At 51.5% G+C, this 17,933-nt stretch overlaps 7 protein-coding genes across 7 annotated transcripts; 4 read left to right on the top strand and 3 right to left on the bottom strand.

Moving 5' to 3' along the window:
* Window positions 1–1,018: 1,018 nt before the first annotated feature.
* Window positions 1,019–2,385, bottom strand: BO72DRAFT_385224 (Rcd1-like cell differentiation family protein; the record flags this gene model as incomplete). The annotated part of the gene is made up of 4 exons (XM_040941578.1): window positions 1,019–1,196; window positions 1,260–1,635; window positions 1,705–1,860; window positions 1,926–2,385. The coding sequence occupies 4 exons, from the start codon at window positions 2,383–2,385 to the stop codon at window positions 1,019–1,021; spliced, it is 1,170 nt and encodes a 389-aa protein (XP_040798201.1).
* Window positions 2,386–3,314: 929 nt separating this feature from the next.
* Window positions 3,315–5,210, bottom strand: BO72DRAFT_450901 (uncharacterized protein). Its single transcript, XM_040945363.1, has 2 exons — window positions 3,789–5,210; window positions 3,315–3,726 (listed from the first exon to the last, which is right to left on the bottom strand). Exons 1-2 carry the CDS (start codon window positions 4,885–4,887, stop codon window positions 3,650–3,652), a joined length of 1,176 nt encoding a protein of 391 aa, XP_040798200.1. The 5' UTR covers window positions 4,888–5,210; the 3' UTR covers window positions 3,315–3,649.
* Window positions 5,211–6,186: 976 nt separating this feature from the next.
* Window positions 6,187–7,764, bottom strand: BO72DRAFT_410735 (uncharacterized protein). Its single transcript, XM_040942442.1, has 2 exons — window positions 7,559–7,764; window positions 6,187–7,472 (listed from the first exon to the last, which is right to left on the bottom strand). The coding sequence occupies exon 2, from the start codon at window positions 7,282–7,284 to the stop codon at window positions 6,499–6,501; it is 786 nt and encodes a 261-aa protein (XP_040798199.1). The 5' UTR covers window positions 7,285–7,472; window positions 7,559–7,764; the 3' UTR covers window positions 6,187–6,498.
* Window positions 7,765–8,207: 443 nt separating this feature from the next.
* Window positions 8,208–9,733, top strand: BO72DRAFT_212555 (isopenicillin N synthase family dioxygenase). The gene is made up of 3 exons (XM_040939684.1): window positions 8,208–8,710; window positions 8,800–9,238; window positions 9,284–9,733. Exons 1-3 carry the CDS (start codon window positions 8,345–8,347, stop codon window positions 9,511–9,513), a joined length of 1,035 nt encoding a protein of 344 aa, XP_040798198.1. The 5' UTR covers window positions 8,208–8,344; the 3' UTR covers window positions 9,514–9,733.
* On the top strand, window positions 9,734–10,683 carry BO72DRAFT_212556 (putative prefoldin subunit 1). Its single transcript, XM_040939685.1, has 3 exons — window positions 9,734–9,982; window positions 10,052–10,218; window positions 10,412–10,683. Exons 1-3 carry the CDS (start codon window positions 9,953–9,955, stop codon window positions 10,575–10,577), a joined length of 363 nt encoding a protein of 120 aa, XP_040798197.1. The 5' UTR covers window positions 9,734–9,952; the 3' UTR covers window positions 10,578–10,683.
* Window positions 10,684–12,868: 2,185 nt separating this feature from the next.
* Window positions 12,869–13,330, top strand: BO72DRAFT_499289 (uncharacterized protein; the record flags this gene model as incomplete). The annotated part of the gene is made up of 4 exons (XM_040948834.1): window positions 12,869–13,006; window positions 13,065–13,121; window positions 13,195–13,248; window positions 13,316–13,330. 4 exons carry the CDS (start codon window positions 12,869–12,871, stop codon window positions 13,328–13,330), a joined length of 264 nt encoding a protein of 87 aa, XP_040798196.1.
* Window positions 13,331–15,528: 2,198 nt separating this feature from the next.
* On the top strand, window positions 15,529–17,811 carry BO72DRAFT_212529 (uncharacterized protein). Its single transcript, XM_040939683.1, has 3 exons — window positions 15,529–17,152; window positions 17,209–17,274; window positions 17,347–17,811. The coding sequence occupies exons 1-3, from the start codon at window positions 15,791–15,793 to the stop codon at window positions 17,554–17,556; spliced, it is 1,638 nt and encodes a 545-aa protein (XP_040798195.1). The 5' UTR covers window positions 15,529–15,790; the 3' UTR covers window positions 17,557–17,811.
* Window positions 17,812–17,933: the final 122 nt, after the last annotated feature.

Below are 17,933 nucleotides of genomic sequence, written 5' to 3'. Positions count from 1 at the left end.
AGTTAGTAGTTACTGAGTAGACACAGGAAAATCGTTCGCCAGGGCGGGCGGGCGTGTGTTCGTTCGGGGCTGGGCTGGCTGAAGAGATGAATGAGCTCACAGGCCCGTCCGTCTCACTGCGGCGCGTCGAGACCCCGGTCAGGTGACGTGGTTTGGTTTGGTTTGGTTTGGTTCGTTTGATAGTGGCGCATCGATAAGCCCTTCATTCCAATATTGATTCACCCCTCTGTTCAAGGCTGCAGGCTGCGCTTCTGTAAATAGTAGATTTTGATATGAACTAAGAATAAAGAGGCAGTATGCATGCGATGGTAAAGAAGAAATAAAAGAGAAGAAAAGAAAAAAAAAAGATGAAGCCCATCAACAACAATTGCACACATTATAGCCAGATGGAAGTTTTCACACAGCAGACAGAAGCAGAACCAGCTTAATACAACAGAAAGTAAAAGAAAGAGGAATAAAAACAACAACTAAATCTTGGTATCTCGCTCAAAGAGGGTCTATCTCACTCAGATGGAGGATGTGGAAAGGGGATCATAGAGGAGAAGCAAAATGCACAAAGACAAATAGCGCCATCCGTATCCACGCCACCGCACAGCCAAACCATTGTGACCGAAATGGAAAAGAAGTGTTCAACACTGGGGGCAATGTAAAAGAGAAACAGGGGGGGAAGAATGAAGTTATAACAAAATCACAGCAGGCCCAGAACAGATAAGCCCAGGCAATGCGAATAGAAAACAGCAAACCCTTTGATAACAATGGACACAGAAACCCCAAGCGCAAGCGGTGGTCCCCTACCTAGATTTTTTCCCTTCCCTCTTGATCGCCTTCATCTCCATCCTCTTCTGGTGGGGGTTTTTTTATCTCGATCTTATATTTTCATCTCGTCAATGCATTGCCATACCACGAACTTTGCGCCTTGTAATCCATGTTTCGCCTAGAGCCGGTCCCATGCATGTCGTAAGGTGGTCAAATATACCAAGTAATAAATCAAAAGAGAAAAAGATGCTTTTGAGACTTTTTACATGGCAACACCCGGTGCGCCGTCGGAGACATTATCCGAGAGGTTGATGAGGAGCTGCGCCAGGCAACGCTTGGTGGCAGCGTCATCACGGAGGACGGAGGAGAAGGTCGCATCTCGCAGCGGTTCGGGAAGACACTGTCGCAGAGCTTCCCGCGCTCTGCTGTTGTCGCTCAACCTGTTCAACCGTTAGCACGTGTGATTCATGCGGGGCGGGGTATGACGGAGAAAGTAGGCTTACCGAAGGAAACAACGTACGACATGTTTGAGAAGTCGAACAGTCTGTTGCTCCACTAGTTGAGTAACCATATTACTTAAGACGGTACCCACGGCATAGAATCTTTCGTAGGTCGCGCAGATGTACGCCAGGCCGATATCGTCGAGGAGAATTTTTTGCACAATGAAAATCGCGACCGTCTTGCTCAGCTCGGAGCCCGTCTCCATGATGCGAAGGCAGAGGGGGATGATTTCGGTGGTGAGAAGGAAGTTGATAACATCAGAGGAGTCATTCTTGACCAGGGCTCCGATCACTCCGAGCGAGGTGAGACGAAGGTATTCGAAAGGGCGCGACTTGGACGTCGTGTTGAGGAAGGGGTATAGAAAAAGAGGAATGTGCGCTATGTGAGCAAGAGCGATAAAATGTCAGAAGTGCTTCATGGCTGTGAGACTTTCAGAGGGCCACGTACCGTTCAGAAATAGAGTACGGGTTTCGTTGTGGGAAGCGACACACTGAAGCAGAGCCAGCGCATTGCAAACTCGATTCGAGGCCGCGGCAGTGAGCTGAGAAGGATTCAACAGCGGGTATACAGAGATGATCTCTTGAAGTAGTGCAGTCATGACTCCTAGAGGTCCGGACCATGTTAGTTGCCACCCAGATTGGTGAAGCAGGCCAGCATCGAGACCATACCGAAAGAATGCCAAATCACCAGCGCGAGCTCCGGAACCTGCTCTCTCTTCTTGCTGAGCTCCATGAGAGCCGCCTCTCTGCGATTCGGATCCAGGAGTTCTGCGACCCAGATGAAGACCTTGCGGTTCTCGTCGCTGATCCCGCCATCCATTACCGACACCGCACCCGACAAAGCACCATCCCCACCTAACCCTCCAGCACCGGCTCCCTGGGAAGGGTTACCAGCACCGGCATTTCCTGCCATAGCGATCCGGGTGTAGTGTTGTTGTTGAGCGGCGGCGGCAGCGGCAGCGGCCGCCTGAACTTGGGCATGCTGTTGGGCGGCCAAAGAATGCTGCTGTTGCTGAGCCTGGTGCGGATGGGCTTGGTGGTGCTGCTGCTGATGTTGCAGCCACGAGGGATCAGCCTGCGGGTACTGATGCTGATGAGAAAAAACGTGCTGGGTCTGCGTTTGAAGCATGACGGGGTTGGCGAAGACTCGGAGCACAACGGGGACTCGTAATCCTCAGGAGGGAAGACCTTGGAACAGCCCTGGGCGGATAAAAACCGGACTAAGACAGGGAATGTCGAGGGGAGTGTTCAGAGTGTGTCAAGAAGCCAAGCTCGAGATTGTACTCATGGATATAGGCTATGTACACTGGGTGTGTATGTTATCGTGGGGGGGTGGAGGTTGTGGTGTTTGGGAGGGGGCGAAGTTGATTTGAATGTCGAGGTGGTGGTGAGGAGGACGGAGGGTGGAATTGATGAATGAATGAATTGGAATGGACTTCCAGTTGGGACTTGAACTTGAGACTACGGGAGGCGGGGAGGCACTGGTTCCGCCCGGGCAGTTTGTGCCGTGCTTACTACTACCACGGAGTACTGAGAGAGGAGTAACTCAGTACAGCACAGTAGTGAAATAGTAGGAGGAAGAAGCCGACCCTCGGAGTTTCGCCTGGACCCTTTTCTTGGAACAACTCCCCGAGTCCTAAGATCTGAGACAAGTCAATGATCGCCCTCCTTCAAGCAATGTGATACATGCTTTGCTTTTTTCTTTCTTTTTCAGACCGGAGTACGGAGTACTTGAGTCGACCCCATGTCATTTTCCTCCCAGCCCGTCCTCGGACCGTTGATAGGCGCCTTGCAGGTTACACCGTGAGAAATGCGCACGAGTTGATCTGGCAGGTGCATGATTATCTTTGTCGCCAACTCGGAACTCAAGCAATAGTACTCTCAGGCTCTCAGGCTCGATGCAGCTTGCGCGTGTGGCCATCTTATTTGCCGGCCTCAGAGGGAATAGTACTATACTGTACACCGGTACATGCCGGCAAAATGCAAGATAACAAAACAGCATACTTCCGGTCTACTGCTTGCTCACCTTTTTTTCATTGTCTTCAAAGCAATGTCTGATTAGATTATCTCATATCATATCTTTCATTGATTTCATATTTACATCTGCCTTCCCAGGTCTTCCATCGATTGGGAAAAGAAACATCGCAATCATCCGAAACATTAGCACATCGCAGGGGTTTGCATAACAACATGACAACATAAGGCATCATCATACATAGAAAGTCCTTCAGCCAGAAAACTGAAGAAAACGTCATAATACACACGCCGGAAACCTGATAGAGCGCCGATTCATGCAAACAGCTTGTGAGAATAAGCAAGAAAGAGAAAAGAAAGGGGTCCATTGTGACCAGGAAATCATGTTCAAAGTTCGTCGAGTTCGTTCCGTCAATTCATCATCTTCGTGAGCGCGTACGAGATCGTCTGGAGCGTCTTGTCTCTCTTGTGCGCCGGTCATCAGTGATTTCGCTGCCTAAAAAGTATGGGGTCAGCATTCCGAATGACATCAATCTCGCAAGGATGCGCAGCGCTTACCGTCGTTGGTATAATAGTCGGAGTAGTAGTAATAACTACTTGGGTATGTGTAATCCGTCTTCTCATCGTCGTCGCGGTGGTCTCTGCTTCTCTTCAAGCCCAGGCACAGTGCAAGCGCACCCAGTATGATTCCAATGGTAGCCAAACCATTCCAGGAAGACTTCTTCTTCTCCCCTGCAGTCGATGCTGCTGCCGCTGCTGGCCGGCTTCCGAACCAGGTCCGTCCTTCGGGCCGAGCGGCGCCATGCGCATGCGAATGACGATGGTAACGCTCTTCGACGTAGGTCGTCTCCTTTCTCTTTCGACGACCGCAGCCCAGACATGCAAAGAGCGAGTCCAGAATACCACGGCAGCACAGGCAAGCGCATAGTAGCAGCAGCAGGATGACGCCGGCAATTGTTCCGATGACGATGCCTGCAATCGCACCACCACTCAATCCACCACTTGAAGCCTTCATTCCGATCACCGTTGAGCCGGCCGTGTTGACGGGAGCAATGAAACCCTGGGTGGTTGTTATCGAGGCCGTGTGTGTGGCTGTCGATAAAGTCGTGCCTCGGACGGCCGGCGTGGCAGTCTCCGTGGCCCAGATGGATGTACTTCCCAAGATACACTGGTTGCTGTAGCAGACGTACGCAGGGCCGCAGCAGTCACTACCGCAGATGGTCTCCCCGACGCTGGCATCGCAGCTGGAGCCGGAAGAAGTCGCCGAGATATAGCTGCTCCATGTGGATGTGAACGTAGCAGTCTCCGTCTCGGTTCGGACATAGGTTGTGGTGAAATACTCCCAGCTGCCGCCGCTGCCAGCACTTACGCACTCGGCTTGGCCATTGCTGTTGGTACTACATGACTCGCTGGAGCTGCAGCAGAGCTGGCTATAGTAGCCGCAGGGATTTGCGCAGCGTTTCTCTAGGACTGTGCCATTCGCATAATCGTGCTCTTCGTACTCCAAGGTCGTCGCAATTGCGGTTGGGGCTGTAGTCGCCGTCGCCGTCGCCGTCGCAGTTGCAGGCGCAGTGTCCGGTGAGATCGCCGTCACGGCCTGAAGGTTTAGTAAAGGGAATATAGATATGGCCGACTGCAGTATGCGGGACATATGCATGGCGAAGAGAGAACGTCTGATTAGCGATGACAGCCACGAGGGGGGCGTATACTGGGGCTCTGGAATGTTTTCTGAATTCCGATCGCTCTCAGCGATGTCCAGGATTCAGGCTTATCACAACACCCGTTTCAACGGCCCCGTAGTATGGTAAACGAGCTTCATACAACGGACAAAAGCATACAGTAAACAAAGCCAAGCAATGGACTGGAATGCAACTGTCAATAGTGTGGATATGAGAAAACGAGAAAAATCTCTCCGCGCAAGCAAGAATGAGCAAAGAGTCAGAGAGAAAGAGAAGGCGGGGGGGGGGGGGGGGGGGGGGGAGAGAGAGAGTAAACTGAACTAGACCGAGGAAGAGCTGTTCATGCAGTCGAGTTTCCGACGTCTCCCTTCCTGTCTTTTGATCCCAGCCTCCGTGCCGTCGTCTCCCCAACCACCGCAATTTATGCGACAGCAACCGCCAATCACTGCCAACCCGCAATGAAGGAGCTGGAAGGAGTCATGATTGTCAACTTACCACTTACGCTTCATCAGATTTAAAAATGGAAATTCGGGAGGCTGGGATACCCCCACTCAGTGCACTTGTTGCCCCTCCGGAGTGCACTGGTCAATTGCTCCAGTTCCCACTGCCCCTCCCGTCTACTCAGTCTATCATTCACCCGCCGCTTGCTTTCTTGAATTTCTCCCCCTCTTTGCTGGAGGTTCCTGACAGCGTCATCATCCTTTTGCACCAGTCACCCTCATGCTGGGCAAAAATATACGCAAACTAAGGAATTTAGCCTGCGAAACAATGTTTGGGCTCCACCCCTCTAGAGGATTTCTCCGTGACGAGACTGAGAGTCGGTCTGGCCATGGTCTTCCCTGATTTGATGCCCGGGTGGAAGTTCTGTCAGGTACTGACTGCATGTCTGACTCTCTGACCACACACCGTCACAAATCAGGTATTCAGGCATGGAGACCACTGCACCAGCACCTCCTACGTGTCGTCCGAGGACCAATTTAATTCCTTACTTGGGCAGTGATTCTTTTGGCGTATGAGTGATGCAGTAAGCTACCTTGGATCTGACCTATGATCTGTGACCTCCAATCTATACCACGGACCCAGTTTGTTAGTATGTTCCGCTCGTCACCGGTCTAGAAAGCCCTATTTATAACAATGCGTTGGTGAAGCGGTGTGTGGCACCCACCCCCGTATGCGCACATCAGACCAGTATGGATCTCGTTGTCGTATTCCCACTTCAGAGACCTGGTCCGAACTAGAATCGTGCTCGGGCTATACTTTATTTTATAAGACAATATAACACTTCATCTTGTGTGTGCATTGATGCTATTTCATTGTCATTCTTATGTACAAGATTCTCCGCGAATACATCACAGTCATGTTAGCCTTAAAACTTCCGAACATAGCACATCATCGTCACATCATTTCATAAGCCAGATGCCATATATAAGCGTCAAAAGCTCCGAAGCCTGCCAAGAGTTTCGAAACTGGTCATCAATTGTCATCCCATTCGCATCCCAACCAATTCAGTCATAAATTGCCAGCAAGCATATATATCCAAATTCCGTACGTTATCGACATGAAGCCCGGTACCCTGTAGGACGACAACTTCACATGAACATTCCAGCCACTCCGATAAACATACCGAAGAGAAGGTCCTCGAGGCTGGAAGTGCGTCTGGGTCCTGTCGCTCGGTTCTCGTAAACGCCGGTAGTGTAGGCCGCGCAGTATCCGATTTCCAGGCCATGGCAAGCCTCCAGACTGAGACTAGAGCATGTCGACATAGCTGCTGAGACGCCTGCCCGGGTCGTCCCCGAACCGCCGTCTACGGCAACCGTCACTGCATACCCGCCCCCGAGCTGTGACAGACAGCCAGTGTACTCGCTCTGACATAAGGAGTAGTAGGATGTGCAGACCTGGGCATTGGCGAACGAGGTCGGGATGACGACGAATGGGTAGGCGGCGGCGAGAGTTGAGCCTGTGAGAGTGACACTGGTCGGCCCGGCAGTGGTTTGCGTAGCGCTTGCTGTCTGAGGGAATCGGAAGCTACTAGTAGAACCTCCGACCACGACTACTCCGGTGCCAGTGGCAGAAAGCGTCCCCGTGCAGCTAGCTCCGGTCGGGCAGCAGGCGATATTATTGGCATCGTCGCGAGTACAGATGGTATTGTCCTTGCAGCAGATATCGGAGTGGCCCAGCTTGGAACAAGTGTCATAACCGGAGGGACAGTTGCCGTCTCGCTTTCTGAGAATCTGCAGCACCTCGAATGCTCTGCGTCTAGACTCTGCAACTTGGGGCTGCGAGAATGGCAGTGTCTCGATCGAAGGTGCTGCTGTCTCTATCGATAAAGCCGTCGAAGCGAGGAATGCGACCGAGATCCACCCGAAAAGCTTCATTCTTGAGGGGCTAGGGCTGTTGTGCGCCCGCCAAATCGTATTGAGAATGGATGTGTACCGTGGTTTTAGGACTGTGAATTGGTGCTCACAATGGCTGCCGTTTCGCGATCAGTGTAGGTACCTTCGACTTTGATCCGATGCGATAGTTGCAGAGCGATCAACAAACTTCTCGAAGCGGCCGAGACAATCTATAGATAAGGGAGAGGTTAGCTATCGCTGAAATGGGGTTCATAGCAAATTATGAACTCAACCAGGCTGCAAAAGGAAGACTCACAAGGTGACTGACTGAAAGTAAACCCTTCACCTTCTAGCCTATGAATTGGAGCAATCAAGTCTGCAGCGGATCAGGGTGGGTGATGGAAAGCTGGCGCTGCATCTTCCGGCCGTTCAGGCAGCGGCGTCTCCACTAGAGACTAGAGTTCCCCTGCCACAGCAACGGACCAGCGCCCGCGGTGGTTTCTAATCCCGGGCCCCCTCCTGCCTGCCGCCCATGTTGGAATAAGAATAATGGAGCCCGCTTGTTCTCCTATTTTTGGCCAAGTGAATCATCCTACTCTAGGTACGGGACGGTGTGGTCAGGAAACGCCCCGGGTGTCCGCCGGTGGCCCCTTCGCTCCCTTGGCTAATGGATGATGTGGATAATGTCCTCCATTACCAACGATCAATTGATAGGCAGGGTCCTGGTGATGTCATTCCATCCCATACCTACGTACCTCCAACCTTCCCAACACCATAAACCACTCGAAGCGATGCACAAGAATTGGTTGCTGTACACTGCCTGCTAAATTCAATCACACGAAACTTATTTGCTCGCTTGTATTCCCAATCCAGCGTGTCAATTCGAGGGTTGTGATCATACAAATCGAGAAAGATGGTCAGGCATGTGACTGGGGAGGGGCTTGCTGATTCATATGTGAGATGAACACGAAGGAGCCTTACCTTCCAGCTCCAATAATCTGCGCACTTTACTCCCTGCCACTCATGCTCAAACTGGCACATTGATAAAGACACCCACGCTGCTAACTGGCAGAATAAAAACCCGCCCCTAGCTTGGACCAGCATGTCTTCAATCAGCGAACCTACTCCCATGATAATCCCCATCGTGGATTTCAAAGCATGGTTCAACACTGAAGATGAAGCCGCCCGCCGACGGGTTGCACAAGAGCTTGTGGAAGCATGTCAGCGAGTCGGCTTCGTCTACATCATCAATCACTCTCTACCTGAGCATGTCCTCGACTCGACCTTTGACTGGATGAGACGCTTGTTCGAGCTCCCGAAGGACATTAAGATGCAAGCACCTCATCCTGAGGGGTGGGCAGTGCATCGAGGATATTCCTGGCCGGGATTGGAGAAAGTTTCCCAAACCATCAGCACTGGGGACGATGAAGAGACACGGCAGAGGCTGAGAGAAGTGCCAGATGTCAAGGTGTGTCTGATGGTTCACCGTATCGACCCTGCATAGTCCCTTGAAGCAGTCCTAGAATGTTATGTCTTAACGACGTCGGACTCTTGTAGGAAATTTACGATATTGGAAGTGAAGAGAACACTGCTCAACCAAACCAGTGGATCCCCGAAGAGGCATTGGCGGGCTTCCGCAGCTTCATGAATCGGTTCTACTGGGATTGTAACGGGTTGGGCATCGAGATTCTCCGCGCTCTTGCCCTTGGCTTGAACCTGGACAATGAGAATCATTTGGCCCAAAAGCACTCAGGCCATAACAATCAGTTGCGACTCCTACACTATCTACCGGTTCCAGCAGATGATCTTGAAAAAGATCGGGTAGCTCGATGCCCTGCACACACCGACTGGAGCTCAATCACAATGCTTTTCCAGGATGATTGCGGTGGCTTAGAGGTGGAAGACATCTCTCAGCCCGGCAACTTTGTCCCCGCTGCTCCTGTCAAGAATGCAATCGTCATGAATGTTGGAGATCTCTTGCAGCGATGGAGTAATGGTTGGTATCTTTCTCTTGAACTGTAGATTAAGCTGACTCGTACAGACCGTCTTCGGTCTACCAATCACCGGGTCAGACTCCCGCAGATATCCGATCGCTTTGAGGGCAGTAATCGTATGACGCGCGAACGCTTTTCCATTCCGTACTTCATGGCTCCAGACCCTGGTTCGGTCATCGAGTGCATTCCATCATGCATGAGTGAGCATGAACCGGCCAAGTACGAGCCGATCACTCAAGCAGGCTACAATCAGATGCGAGCATCGATGATGTATTAGGTTTGATTCAATTTGAAACAACATTGAGCGCAAATCTTCAACCAAGGTCATTTCCACTACTAAGAAGTAGAAGATACCGAACTACCCCAAGCTATTAGCCCTGAACCCTACCTCGGGTCCTTAAAAAGTAATCAACCCTCACCGCCTGAGACTATGCCCAATCAGAAACGGCACGAGCCTCCATGCGTTCATCAGCGACAGCAACAGCTTAAGTTTGGAGGCCCGTAATCAATCATTTACGGAGTACTATCACGAGCGACACTCCTAATACAACGTCCGACTGTAAAAGTGACGACAACGCCCTTTCAACTTCCTGAGTCAAGGATCCAGTTTTCATTTCGAGAAGCGCTCGAACCCCCTCTCAAAGGAGCGAACATTAGGACCAACGCGATCTACCCCTCCCTCCTCCTCCCCCTCAACTCCGACATCAACCATCATAATGTCCATCCCCAACGAAGCTCTGCAGAAGGTCAGTTACGAGTCCGAAGCTCCAAACCACACACCTCCATCGCAACACACTGAACCAACACCTTGACAGATTCTGCAAGAAATCGAGGCCCAGGCCATCAGCTCCCAACAGCAATTGGGCATCACCAAGGCTCAGATCACCACCAAACAGCGTGACATCCGCATGCTCGAGCTCACATCCAAGGAGATTGGAGACCTACCCAAAGAGACCCGTGTGTATGAGGGTGTTGGAAAGATGTAAGGCTCCCGCTTCCCACTAATCCCATGCATGTTTCCGGTATTCAGGTAGGCGGATGGTTTACTATCTGCCTACGGGGACATCCACCGCCTTCACTTCTCTCGGGCTGTTCCATAAACATCCCGAATTTCCCCTCTAGTGGTTTCGCAACTACATGATGCAATGACTAACCATCTGAATTATCGCAAACAGGTTCGTCGCAGTCCCCATTCCCACCATCGACAGGCGGATATCCAGCGAGAGCAACGAGCTCAAATCCGAGATCACGGGATTGGAGAAGAAATTACATTACTTGGAGATGACGCATAAGAATAGCCGGGAGAACTTGGAGCAGATCTTGAAGGCCGGGCGCGCTTGATGAGCTGCAGCTTGTCTATACTTCATCAGAACAAAATCGGGCGCTGTGGTGTCTTTTCGTCTTCTCGCTTCTTGTGGATACTTGTTCAATTATTATACCTTTTTTTCCCGGCAAAACGACTGTGTCTGTGTGAGATCAGGTATGCGATGTACATGATGGAGGGATTCTGAGGAGATTTCGGAAGGGCAAAGACCTATCAGTTCCCTTTATCCTCATGGGCGGAATTCACGCCATCCACCAGGTGGTGAAGATAAAAGGAATTGACCAAGTAGGTAGGACTCGATGCCGGTGGGATGGTTTTTTGCCAGCGGATAGGATGATCTCACCTCAATCACGACACTCAGGACCAGGGACGCGGCTGGAGCGGCAAACCCCATCCTTGCTGGGACACAGTATCTGTATGTCTCAGACCATGCATATCCGAGGAGAAGCATTGAAGGATTGGAAGAATGACAGCAGCCACTGCATCCTCTCACCTCACTCGGTGGGCCTGATTGCTGCTTTGCTTGCCGATTGAGACGGAAGTGCCCAATTCGCCATCGCATTATCCATTCAGACCATTGCTTATCGGTGTGGATGGCTCTTTATCCATGTCCGTCGTTCCAATATCAGGCTCTTTCAAATATAATAGGTCGGTATAATACGGCGGGTTAAGCGTCAGGATGCATACATGTACCCTGGAGCTTACTTGGCTCAGGCCACCAGTAGCAAGCAGCGTTCTAGACGTTTTCAAGGGCACACTCATGTCGGACAAGTAACATGCATCCTGTGTATCTAGGGCGAACATCGATATACCTCGTAAGCAACCTAGCACGAAAGATCCATATGTCAACTCGATGTGTTATCTCCTTATCGGTTGCATGAACATGCATCGTGGGCAAAAGTACCTTCTTGTGTAAGCAATGATGGATGACTGTCAGCTCGGATGGACTTGTTCAGGGTTATACAAGATGTTGCATTCCATGATCATGGCTTATATCTTGGTGAGGCGATCAGACAATTGCACTTGGTGGAGTGTAGCAGTGTCCCGACCGGTTACTCGTACTCGACTTCGAAGCAAGCGCGATGCAGGCGACACACCGCTCACGTCCATTTGCAGGCTCAGCTCCATGAATCCGAGAAGTCATATCGATCTTTGGGCGCTGCAACACTCACTACGACTGAAGCAAATCAACCCATTAACAACATGATTTCGATCGATGAAAGCTCGCTCTTCCTCGGTCCAGGTACGAATCATGGAATACAAGGTGATACAGAAGTACAACCAGGAAGCGAGGTGACACGAGCTGTCTTTGTTATTCATAGCTTTGAAAAGCAAAGAAAGAAAACAAGACCACCAAGGAGATGATAGCATGATGATCGCCCCTTCAGCTACGGCAGTTGGTCTCGATCCCGGGGAATCCAGCAGCCAATTCGTCGTCATATGTTTTAGAATTGCACGACTGAAAGAGCACAACCACCACCCCGCGCATCCTTTGTCTTGCTCAGCCTCAAGACCATAGCCCTCAAGGATGATGCTTAGTCGGATGCTCTGCGACACCCTCCCGATGAAATCATGGCCCACACTATCCATCTGAGTTCAGCCGTCGGTCGACTCTAGCATGGCACGTACAGTACAGTACATAGCAGCACATGGCGTTTAGTGCACTGATCCTTGTGCAAATCTACCTTCAGGATACATAACGCCACTAGACATCGTACTTCTAGAACAGACGCTCTTGCCGTCGACACATTCTCGGCGATGATAGAATCACTTTCAACGTCCTAAAGCTCTGTGAAGATGCGGGGCGAAAGAACCCAAAAAAAGGAAAATGACATGTAAATCATTTCCTTTTCTCCGCTGCTCCAACAACACGACGCCGCTCACCCAGCCTCTTTCCCGGGGGATTTCCTTGCATCCTGCATGATGATGGAGACGAAAGACCCTCTCTCCTCCGCGGGATCGACTGGCATACATACGTACCGGTCTTTCAGCCTTGGAAACAAGAATAGTAAAAGGCTATCTATTTGTTAGGTTTCAGCCGATCCAGACCAAGATTGCCTGACAGCCCGGCATCATAGCTGCAGACCCTCAGCAATCTAGTCTAGGAACAGCCAGGACGCCTGAAGACGGATGGGAGAAAGGGTATAAATAGTCCCTGATTCTCGGTCTGCTGCAAGGAGAGATTTACTTGGAAAGCAGCAAGACAAATTTTCCCCCTTCACGACCGATTCTATAACGAAGTCTGTTGACCAACCACGGGTCTATCAGCGTCGAACAATCTGACAATATCGATCCTCGATCAAGCACCATGCAACTCTCTCTTTACATTCTTACTGCCCTGAGCGTGGGTACTGCCACTACTCTGGCGGCTCCTTTCCCAGGGACAGAAGTCAGTGCACAGAGTTCTGCCACATATCATTGGCACGGGTGTGGCTCAGTCGGCAGTGTATGTTCTTTCCCCTCGAATCTCCGGGGTAGTTGCTTTACTAACGATCGATGAACAGTGCTCTAGCGATGGCGATTGCCAGGTTGACGAGAACTGCCTGAGCATGGCGCAGAACGTACGTCTGGAAGACTCTGTGGTTCGCGTTTCTTTGGCAGCACAGGGTCACTAACTGGATTTTTTGAATATAGGAGACTAGTCATGTCCACTGCGGACAGGAGAACCATCCTACTGCATGTTGGGCTGTAAGTGCCATTATTGTCTATATCACCTCTTGGATCCTCCGCTGATCAATTTCACTTCTGTTGGTAGGAGTGGTTTGAGTGAATCGAAGATTGAGACCGTTTACGCCAAGGGTATACGCCAGATTGATGGATGTAATGCAGCGGATGGATTTAATATAGGTAATATGAGTCTATGGAAGACCTCAATAATGACGACGATCATGGAGAATTCTACTTGTTTCCCTTCTTCCTGTCCTTCTTTTTTCATCTCTTTCGACTGGCAAGCCGAAGAGCGAGCCATCTCAACATCCACGTTTTCCCATACGAAAGCCCACACATAGCATAATGTGTCAGTGCTGATAGAATGACAAGACATGACAACCAATTCCACATCCGTTATGATGACGTCGCACAGCCACTTATCGATGTACTCGTAGCGAAGTTCAAGCCTTTTCGAATCCGAGATTGCGGCCGTAGACCAGTCTCAGAACACCATCTGATCGATAGATGTTTTGGGCTGCAAAGCAAAGCATCAATTGAACTGTTTTTCGCCTCCTCCTCCTCCTCCTCCTCCTCCTTTCCACAACCACACTGCTACGTACTGCTGTGCGGTGTTCCGTACATTCCGATATGATCTTCGCGATGGGGGATGGATGATGGATGCCAGACAAACACCGAGGAAGGATGGCAAGAGATCAGGCAGCTTCCCCCCCCCTAGGTATCCAGATCCCGGACGGCTCATTGGTGACAGAAACCCGATTCAGGGTGGCGGTGGCCATAAGTAGGTACTGTATTTGCTGTCCCGACTCTACGTGTATTCCCAATTCTCGCCTGCTCTATACCTTCCGGGTGATTCGTATCGGATGCGTGGAGGGACCAAGTGCCTTCGGGTTCTGATGGTTGATCGACAAGGGACTAGCTTCAGATTAATGGAGTCGGGATGAGGCTGTGGCTGGTGGTGTTGGGGGCCAAAGACGACATGACAATTGTATGATCAAGTTTACTGTACCGTACAGGGTAAATTGGGACTGTGGCTCAGTCAACTTGGAACAGGCTTGGTTTCGCAGTGCACACATGCTCCGTGACCGCAACTCAAGGCAGCCCGGTCAGGTGTCAAGTGGCTGCGACCGTGAGTTTCACTGTTCGAGCAAAACAAGAGTCACGCTGAATCGGACAATAATCATTGGTAGGGGATACATGTACATGTACAGCTCAGTAGTAGAGTCCTGTACAAAAAATGTGTGCGTTATCTGCTTCCATTCAATGATTCTGAGGGGAGACTCCACTCTCGGGCAGGACCAACTCACTCTTACCTTCGAAAGCCTTCGTAGCCTACAGTAACTGCTCCAGGCTGCACATACATAGCCTGGACTGGGTCCATCAGGTACCAGCGGAGTCCACTCTGTAGTAGTTAGTAGTTACCACTCGACCCTTTGGACTGTGCCCCTCTTTTCTTTTTTTTTTTTTTTCCCTTGCTTTGGTCTCCAGACAACCAAGCCCCCAGGGTCCATTTTTCTTTGCTCGCCCATGGGTACTGCAGCGGTTGTTCCCGTCCCTCTTCCCTTGGGTAAGAATCTTGTCAACATCCTTTCAGTGAACATGGCTGTGTATCTAAAAAAATAATTCTTTCTCTAGCCTCCGTGGTCTATTACTGAAGAGTAATATCCTAGAATCTTCGCATGTTGCCCTGACTGGAAGTTACCAGAATAAGCTACAGGAACATCCAGACTTGACAGCCGCCGCTAAGTGCGTTAAGTTACCCCTCCATTGAAGCCATCTGCTGTACGGTAGACCAGGCTGCGTGTAGTATACTCTTATTTTAAGGGCTTGTAAATTCCATGGGTCAGCCCTACCAATGTAAGGTGGTGTGTGGAATGGAGCATGTTATCGAAGGACAGACAATACAATTTTCAAAGTCTTCTTGGTCTGGTCTCCGGCCTATCGTAACTGAGAACAACTGAGCCCAGGCAAAAACGACGATGACAGGTTCGGATGCCAGATGATCAATCAACTCGGCCCAATGATGCCAATCATTCATTCCCCCACTTCAGCTGAACAAGACAGAACTTAGGAAGGAAGAGAATACTTAGAGGCACGAGGGAAGGCTTTGCACCTGCTCGTTTCTTTTCTTGTTTTTCCCTTTCCTTTCTTTGCCTTGCATCTCGTCCGTCTCTTTTTCTTTCTTCCCTCTTCTTTCTTTTCCCATCAGCCCCTGGGTTTATTCATCGTTGAAGTTTGGTTGTTATTGTTGTTGGCGCCGTCTCTTACTCACCCCGCCTACCAGCATTATCACCACCACTGCTATCACTACGTACTGCTGCTGTTCTCCTCCCAGCCTCCTTCCCCCTCTTCCAATTCAGCCCCGTCGACGTCACCGCCTGCCATCCAGTCATCACACCCCCTCCTCATTCCTCTTCCCCCACCATCCAACGGTCTGACTTTATCCAAAATCAAACACCACACAATCACAACAAGAAAACATAGACTGTGAGCAAGTTATATTGCCAAAGGAGAGACGCAGAAGAAGAGACATAGACTTCTCGCAACCAAGAACCAAACAACCATGGGTTCCCGTCGACGTCACGTCCTCCTCACCGACTCCGAATCGGACTTCTCCGAATCGGATATCTCGATGGTCGAGTACCCCGGCCGCAAGGTGAGCCATCGTCACCGCTCCGTCTCGCGGCACCGGCACTTCAGCCCGGAGTACAGCAGCAGCAACGCCTACCTCAGTCCCGTCCTGCACAGCGACGCACAGCAGCAGCACCTCCACCGCTCCGCCTCGACGGGCGCCCGCCGCCGCCCCGACCGTCACCACCGCGACCACAGCCAGGCCCCCGTGGCCGTCATCGTCGACGTCAACAACCACAACGACACCAAGTCGGACAACAAGACCGACACCAAGACCGACGCCAAGACCGACTCCCGCAACAAGAGCGCCACCAAGCAACGCAAGGCCGAGCACCGCCTCAACAACACCTACAACATCGACTACGACGACTCCGAGGATGAGACGAACCTACGCGCCCACCGCCGCCGGCCGCGCTCCAGCACCGCCAGCATCTCCCGCGAGGCGTCCCCGCGCGCCCCCGCCGTCGGGGCGCCGCAGATGATCCCCGCGGGCCGCGACCGGGACTTCGAGCTCGTCATCGACCAGCGGCTGCTGGAGCGGAACGACGCCCGCCAGGACCTGGAGCTATTCCGCCAGCAGCAGGAGATCGAGCGGCTGGAGCGCGAGCTGGCCCGCCACCGCGAGGTCCGCGAGCACCAGCAGGAGTACCGGCCGCACCACGAGGTGCGCATGCTCAAGGAGGAGGAGGACTGGTACGAGGACGAGATCAGCGAGCGGCTGCGCCGGCTGGAGCGGTTCGAGAAGAAGCAGCGCATGGAGGAGGAGCAGCGCCAGGTCGAGCACCGCTACAAGCTGATCAAGTTCGAGGAGGCCCAGCGCCAGGCCGCCGAGCAGGAAGAGCTCAACCGCAAGATGCGCCAGAAGCGGCTCGAGGACCTGCAGCGCAAGATCGACGAGGAGGAGGAGCGCGAGCGCATCAAGAAGGAGATCCGCGACGAGGAGGCCCGGCGGATCCTCGCCGAGCAGGAGCGCGCCCGCAAGGAGGCCGCCATGAAGCAGGCTGCCATCGACGAGTGGAAGCTGAACGAGGAACGTCGCATGATGGCGGAACGCGAAGAGAAGAAGCGCCGTGATCACGAATTCAAGGAGAGATTGAGACTCGAGTTCGGCTACAATGAACACGAGATTGAGGAGATCCTCCGGAAGAAGGACAAGAAGGAGAAGAAAGAGGAGAAGAAGGAAGAAAAGAAGGAGGAGAAGAAGGAGGAGAAGAAAGAGGAGAAAAAGGAGGAGAAGAAGGAGAAGGAGAAGCTTCCGGAGCCTGAGCCACACCAGCGCACCACCTGGATTAAGGTATACCTCCTCCCCTTGCAAGATACCTGACTATAAAGCTGACTGACTGGCATTAGGTTCACCGCAAGCATCTGCTCCCTGATACACTGATTGCCTATCGCCTTCCATGGGACTGGGACGATGTACGTTAGCCCCTACAAGAACCCGATACTCACATATATTACTACACTGCTAACTACCCCCTCCCATCACAGCTCGACAGCAACTACATCATCATCAAGCAATGGATCTCCGAAGACTTCCAGGAAGAGCTCTTCGCCCACACGCGGCGCTTGCGCGAAGGCAAGCTCGTCACCCAAACCTCCAGCACCCTCACCGAGCTTAAGGTCAACGACAAGAAGAAGGACAAGATGTACCTTGTGAGGAAAAAGAACCCCGGTGGCCGAGCCTGGATTCTTACCTGATCACGAGCTACAAGCCACCACCACACCACCTGATAGAACAAAGTACACACACACGCCCGCCGCCCCTTCTAACTGCTTGAAATTATGATACCATGATCTTGTCTTAACGTCTGTCACGAAATTCGGTATCATCCAGCCGCCATTTTCTTTCTTCTCTGTCATGTTTCTCCTCTGTTCTTCTGCTTTCTGAGAGCTCTCTTGTCAAGTCTGTGATACAGATCCAGAGTCCAATTGGGGGATGTCAGGATGCTATCTATGTCAAGTCCAGTATTTTCTTGATTTCCATTTTATCATGAGTTGGGATTTTGAACGCCTTTTTTCCTAGTCTTCCAAAGGAGTTGAACATACGATATGATACATTTGCATGTGATGCAGAG

The sequence above is a fragment of the Aspergillus fijiensis genome, assembly GCF_003184825.1.
Source record: "Aspergillus fijiensis CBS 313.89 unplaced genomic scaffold BO72scaffold_51, whole genome shotgun sequence".
NCBI classification, from domain to species: Eukaryota; Fungi; Ascomycota; class Eurotiomycetes; order Eurotiales; family Aspergillaceae; genus Aspergillus; species Aspergillus fijiensis.
This window is presented reverse-complemented; position numbering and strand designations above follow the sequence as displayed.

Bases quoted from the DNA above. Each gene is read 5' to 3' on its own strand.
- BO72DRAFT_450901 (XM_040945363.1), bottom strand. From the start codon at position 4,887: ATGCATATGTCCCGCATACTGCAGTCGGCCATATCTATATTCCCTTTA. The intron at 3,727-3,788 runs GTAAGCGCTGCG...CATACTTTTTAG, and splicing joins CGACTATTATACCAACGACG to GCAGCGAAATCACTGATGAC.
- BO72DRAFT_410735 (XM_040942442.1), bottom strand. From the start codon at position 7,284: ATGAAGCTTTTCGGGTGGATCTCGGTCGCATTCCTCGCTTCGACGGCT.
- BO72DRAFT_212555 (XM_040939684.1), top strand. From the start codon at position 8,345: ATGTCTTCAATCAGCGAACCTACTCCCATGATAATCCCCATCGTGGAT. The intron at 8,711-8,799 runs GTGTGTCTGATG...GGACTCTTGTAG, and splicing joins GAGAAGTGCCAGATGTCAAG to GAAATTTACGATATTGGAAG. The intron at 9,239-9,283 runs GTTGGTATCTTT...TGACTCGTACAG, and splicing joins CTTGCAGCGATGGAGTAATG to ACCGTCTTCGGTCTACCAAT.
- BO72DRAFT_212556 (XM_040939685.1), top strand. From the start codon at position 9,953: ATGTCCATCCCCAACGAAGCTCTGCAGAAG. The intron at 9,983-10,051 runs GTCAGTTACGAG...ACACCTTGACAG, and splicing joins CCAACGAAGCTCTGCAGAAG to ATTCTGCAAGAAATCGAGGC. The intron at 10,219-10,411 runs GTAAGGCTCCCG...TATCGCAAACAG, and splicing joins TATGAGGGTGTTGGAAAGAT to GTTCGTCGCAGTCCCCATTC.
- BO72DRAFT_212529 (XM_040939683.1), top strand. From the start codon at position 15,791: ATGGGTTCCCGTCGACGTCACGTCCTCCTCACCGACTCCGAATCGGAC. The intron at 17,153-17,208 runs GTATACCTCCTC...GACTGGCATTAG, and splicing joins AGCGCACCACCTGGATTAAG to GTTCACCGCAAGCATCTGCT. The intron at 17,275-17,346 runs GTACGTTAGCCC...CTCCCATCACAG, and splicing joins TTCCATGGGACTGGGACGAT to CTCGACAGCAACTACATCAT.